The sequence below is a fragment of the Piliocolobus tephrosceles genome, unplaced genomic scaffold (genome assembly GCF_002776525.5).
Source record: "Piliocolobus tephrosceles isolate RC106 unplaced genomic scaffold, ASM277652v3 unscaffolded_35275, whole genome shotgun sequence".
Lineage (NCBI taxonomy): Eukaryota > Metazoa > Chordata > Mammalia > Primates > Cercopithecidae > Piliocolobus > Piliocolobus tephrosceles.
In genome coordinates, this window is record NW_022319060.1 from 1,149 (window position 1) to 6,832 (window position 5,684).

General features: G+C 45.8%; 1 protein-coding gene across 2 annotated transcripts; it reads right to left on the reverse strand.

The window, feature by feature from the left end:
* Positions 1 to 1,612: 1,612 nt before the first annotated feature.
* LOC113222800 (eppin-like) lies at positions 1,613 to 5,473 on the reverse strand. 2 transcript variants are annotated; one of them, XM_026452411.1, is made up of 3 exons: positions 5,383 to 5,473; positions 4,562 to 4,693; positions 1,613 to 1,781 (listed from the first exon to the last, which is right to left on the reverse strand). In XM_026452411.1, exons 1-3 carry the CDS (start codon positions 5,471 to 5,473, stop codon positions 1,672 to 1,674), a joined length of 333 nt encoding a protein of 110 aa, XP_026308196.1. In that variant the 3' UTR covers positions 1,613 to 1,671. The 2 variants fall into 2 exon arrangements, with proteins under 2 accessions (XP_026308196.1, XP_026308195.1); XM_026452410.1 differs by having other exon boundaries at positions 1,613 to 1,792.
* Between the last annotated feature and the right edge of the window lie 211 nt (positions 5,474 to 5,684).

Here is a 5,684-nt window from a genome sequence, read left to right on the forward strand (position 1 = left end):
CAAGGGAGTCTCTTACCAAGAGACTCCAAATAGCTCCCGTCTTTCTCACCCGGAATTCCAGGCACAGGTGGAGAAAATAATTGCTGAACTGCAAAATTGTTGTTTGTTCCTTCTTCCCCACCGAATTTCCTTCCTCCATTGCAAGGACTGAGTCCCCAATACTTACTGCCAAAGATCCCTTCAGCGTGCCCAGGTTCCTGGATATCCCCCAACAGGATGAATGGTACCAGGATTGGCAGAAGTTCTGAGAGTCCCATTTTAGGAAGTACTAGCCTGTTTGATGGCACCAAAACTAAGAACTGCTGCTCAGCAGCTCCTATCTCTGCACTTTGCCTGCCCTGGTGTGGCCCAGCACTCCAAGAGACAGTCCTGGAAACAAGCCAGCCAGACTCCCCCGTCAGGAACACCAGATCCCTGAGGCCATCAGTGGGACTACCTGGTACCTACCCTGGGGGAAGGGGGCCTTGATAGGCGGCTCCCAGTGTGCCAATTCCTGAAAGATCTAGAACCAGAAATACCATTTGACCCAGCAATCCCATTACTGGGTATACATTCAAAGGAATATAAATCATTCTTTTATAAAGATACATGCATGAGTTTGTTCACTGCAGCAGTATTTATAATAGCGAAAACATGGAATCAACCCAAATGTCCAACCAATAAGCTGCCTAAAGAAAATGTGGTACATATATACCATGGAATACTATGCAGCCATAAAAAGAAGTGAGATCACATCCTTTGCAGGGACATGGATGAAGCGGGAAGCCATTATCCTCAGCAAAGTAATGCAGGAACAAAACTAAATACCGTACGTTCTCCCTTGTAAGTGGGAGCTGAACAATGAGAACACATGGACATCGGGAGGGGAACAACACATACTGTGGCCTGTGGAGGGGGCAGAGGGAGGGAAAGCATCAGGATAAAAAGCTAATGCATGTGGGGTTAATACCCAGGTGATGGGCTGATAGGTGCAGCAAACCACCATGGCACAGGCTTACCTACGTAACAAACCTGCAGGTCCTGCACATGTATCCCAGAACTTAAAATAAAATAAAATAAAATATTTTAAAGAAGAAAATTTGTAAGCCTGTTTTACATGATTCTTAAAAAGGTCACCAGTAGGGTTCAGTCACAGTGGTACCCAGCTCCTAATAGATTCTTCTCTCTTCCCTTCTCTTCCCTGAATTACTCATCCCACTCCCCATCTTGTATGTCTTGGGAGGTCTCTCAAACAAACTACCTGCACCCATGCCCTTTTCCCAGGGTTAGTTTCTAGAGGATCCAAACTAAGGCATTGTCCTTGGGTCCTTGCCTAAAAAGGGTTTTACAATCTTTTGTGGAAACAGAAGAAGATAATAATAACAATATCCCTGGAGCTCTCAACTCAAAGTTCTGATTGTCTTCACTCCCTTGAATGATGTCACCAGAAGCCTCAATGATCCCTTACTCTGCAAAGTGTAATGTGCCAAAAAGATGTCAATTACTCAGCCTCAGAGGCACAGGATTACATCAAGTTCTTTATTGGAAACAATTGAGAGTGACACAGGTATAAACTGGGAGCTCTAGAAGTTGGAGATAAAGGGGACATAAAGATGAAATCCCTAGGGGCTCACGTTTATTCTTGACGGTGTTCAGGCAGTTGGCTTCGGATTGGAAGTTGTTGTTGTTTCCCTAGCAGACACCATAGACAAATGTGAAGCAAGTATTACTTTTCTTGTCATACCACCACTGAATAAAAAAAGCCAGGCAGGGGCCAGTTTCATTTGGCATTTCACATACATCTGCAGAAAGACTCCAGAGTTGAAAACTCAGCGTGCCCACTCCAGAAATAAACAGTTGTTATTATTCTCCCTGGCAACCACTATAGATGGAACCGGAATAGGCTCCTTTTCCCTTATCCCACAGCAGGAGCACAGCTCCACTGACATATTGCACACATGTGCAAGGAGACTCCAGAGTGGGCATCTGCATCCCTGGAGATAGGGTTATTGCAGGTGAAATTAGCTAAAAAGAGGTCAGACCAAAATAGGGTGGACCCCTACACCAACATGACTGGTGTCCTTATAAAAGCAGGTTAATTTGGACAGAGGCAAACACACTGGGAGAACACCGTATGAATGTGAAGGCAGAGATTGGGGTGCTGTGTCTACAAGCCAAAGAACACCAAAGATTGCCAGCAAACCACCAGAAGCTAGGGGAGAGGAATGGAACATGCCTCTTCCCCATAACCCTGTCAAGGAACCAATCGTGCTGACACCATGTTCTTGGACTTCTAGCCTGAGGAATTGTGAGACAATACATTTCTGTTGTTTAAGATTCCGAGTCAGTGGTACTTTGTTATAGCAACTCTACCAAACAAATGCAGGTCCCTAGTAAATTGTGCTTACACAGTTCCATTTGGGCAAATCTCCACTGCTAAACAATTAGGTCCTGTTGATTTTTACCTCCTAATATATAGCTCACCTCTCTGCCAGTCTCTCTAATATAAGCCTCAGTGACTGTCTCATGCCTGGGCTGTTGAGATAACCTCAGATTGATCCCCTGCCTCCAGTCCTGGCCCCTCCAATCAATCATTGATGCTTCCCACCAGAGGGAAGGATCTGATGGATCTGAGAACCAGGCTTATCATGTCATTCCACAGATAAGACCTACCTTCACTTCATGACAATACCCTCCCATGACCCACAGGGCCCTCCATTGTCTAGCTCCTACTGTGACGCTGGCCTCCTCCCCTGCCGCAGAACCCCTTCCAGCCACATGCTCCAATAATATTGAACACCCCGTGCCACCCCCATACCTCCATCCTTTTGCACTGCTCACAGTGACACTCCTCTTCTTCCTTCAAAACCTTTCTCACACATCAGCTGTTGTGATGTCTCCCTTGACTCCACTCTACATTCCTCACTGCCACACCTTGCTTCAGAATCTGTGCACTCATTTTTCATTTACATCCTCAGTGTCATCCCTGAGGCTGTGAGTTTCTGGCGAGCAAGGAGTGAGTTTCTAGTGTGTCTGCTTCCATCTTGGCATCCCAATTCCTAACAGGTAGTTTGGCACAGTACAGAACCTTATAGAATGTTGAGGGTAAAAGAAATTGTATCCCGATCTGAACTGAATAAATTATTCATTGAGCACCTATTATGTGCCTAATGCTTCAAGGAACAGAGAAAAGGCATGACCTCTGCTATTTAGGAGCCCTTAGCCAAGAATTACAAATAAGCAAATAGGTATCAGGTGGCTACTATGTGCCAGGCATTGCTCTAAGCACATCATGCAGATCAATTGGATCCTCAAAATAACCTTCTACACTGATCCTTTTATTATCTGAGGAAACTGAGGCACAGTGAAGGAATGTTTTTAATTTATCCTAGACAAAAAGGCTGCTAAAAACTGGAGGTAAGAGTTGAACTCACTATGTCTGAATTCAGAATCCTTACCTGCCGGCATATGAGTGACTTAGCCCCCTACCCTGCCCACTCTACTTGTCTGTCAAGTCCTGTTTACTTTACCTCCTACATACCTTTCGAGCACGTCCTACTCTTCTTCATCCCCTCAGCTACCCCTAGTTCCAGTCACCATTTCTATCACCTTGAAGTCCTTTAAGATACTCTGTTCCTCCTATTTTAAACTCTATAGATGTAGTATGAACCTGGTCATGTGATGCCCTGCCTCGGTGGATTGCCATGGCCCTTCGATCCAGGCAAGACTCTTTAACCTGGCCCACCATACCTGAATCGTTTGATCTCTGCCCACCCAGAATCTGTTTTCCTTGTCCCATGCTCATGTTCACTCTGCCTTCTGTCCTCCCCAGGCCCCACCATTGAGCCTTTGTGCATGCTACTCCCTGTTCCTGGAAAACCCTTCCACCCACTTTTTGCCTAAAACATTACCCATCTTTCTCAACTCAACTCCAGATTGGCTTTCTCAGAGAAGGCAATCCCAACCTCCCTGACCACACTGAGCAGATCAAATCCTATTGTGGGTCTCAGAGGCACTCAATACACATTTGTTGAATGAATAAAAAAAAATCTTCGATAGTCTTTTTGCATCCCAGGGAGATGGGCATGAAATTAAGATGCAGCAGAAAGGAAAAGCCCTCTGTTGTGCAGCAGTCAGGAGAGGTGTTTTGGTGCAAAGTTGGATTTGTGTAGGCAGAGAGGTGGTCACTCCATAGCAAAAAAGTTAGAAAATATAAATTGCTTCATTTATCACTCGCAGCAACAATGTTGTATATGTTAGGGCAACAATGGCCACCTGGGGCTCAAAAAATTGTAAGCGTGACAGGTATCTAAATAGCCAAAAGAATCTGATTCAATGCCACTCCTTCACCAGTCATTTGTTTTGGGAAACTGAGTCTCGGGCATTACCTGATAGGAAAAGGTCATTACTAATGGCACACATCATATTTGGCACAGTAATGAATCTAAATTGCAGGTCTCCCAAGTCCAGCAGTTTTGCCAGAGACCAGCCCTCAGCGATCAGGGCACAAAGCCAGTCCAGGAAGGCAGAAGGCGAGGACAGGGGGAGGAAGAGTTGGTTATTCTGCGGCTCTGAATATTACCTTGTTTGAGATCTAAACATTTTTTTCCACAGCTGAAGACACAGTACCTCTTGTTGTCCTGGCATTGTCTGTGCCTTGTACACACATCCCTTTCTCTGAATTCACGTTCTTCTCTGATGGTGGGACATCTCCCTAGGGAAGGAGCAGTTTCACACCCATGTGCTTTATAAACTGAGGCCCACAAAATGTAAGTAACTTGCCCAAGATTACAGGGCTACCAAGATTTGAACCCACTAAGTCTGATTCCAGATCCCTCTGTAGTTTTAAAATCCCTTTTCAGAAATCCTTACTTCCTGAGTGTTCAGCAAATGATAACAATGATCATTGTTACATTATAGTCATGGAATATAAGTGTCTGAAGTTTAAAGGAACTTCTGGATGCTGTCCTTTATCTCAAAGCAGTGAGCCCCTAGGGATACAGGGACACTTTATGGGACTACATTTGAAAGAACCAGGAGTGAATAGAGATGATGCCTCAAGAAAGGGGCCTGTTTTGCTCGCGGGATAAGTAGAAGGTCCCTTGGTTTCCCGGATTCCTGTAGCGACTCCCCTGAATGCTAGATCCCGTGACTCTCCTCCACCTCCTTGATAAAGGCCCTCCACTTCAAAGGGGGTGAAAGTGGGGATTGCCTAAGTCAGGGTTACTGCATTCCCAGAAGAGATCTTCCACAGGAGGGATCTTACAACGATCTCTCTCCTCTCCCAACCCGGGACCTGGGCTAAGATGGTGGAAAGCAACCCAGATCTGAAGAGTTGTTCCCTGTTCCTTCCTCCCAGCAGACTCCCCTCTCTCTAGGGTAAGGGCTGAGGCCAGTACTTACTGGGAAATAACCAGTCAGTCAGACCAGGTCCCTGGACATTCGCTAAGAGGATGAATAGCACCAAGAGGCTCAAAAGTCCAGAAGATCCCATGCTGAAGAGAGGCCAGGCTTTCTGGTGGTTCCAGAATTTGGAATGCTCAGCTGCTGCACCTTGGATATAAGAACTGGACACAAACCGGCCACCCCCTTTCTTCTGGGAACACTAAGTTCCCAAGGTCACAAATGGGACTAACTGACACCCACAGCTCATAGCTTGGGAGGAAGGGTCTCTCACTGAATGGATCTTGATCCTTACACCCCTA

Excerpts from the sequence above, each read along its gene's own strand:
- LOC113222800 (XM_026452410.1), bottom strand. The coding sequence starts at position 5,473 with ATGGGATCTTCTGGACTTTTGAGCCTCTTGGTGCTATTCATCCTCTTA. Across the intron at positions 4,694-5,382 it reads GACTGACTGGTTATTTCCCA|GGAGATGTCCCACCATCAGA; the intron begins GTAAGTACTGGC and ends CTCCTTCCCTAG. Across the intron at positions 1,793-4,561 it reads ATGTTTAGATCTCAAACAAG|TCTTTCTGCAGATGTATGTG; the intron begins GTAATATTCAGA and ends TCAACTCTGGAG.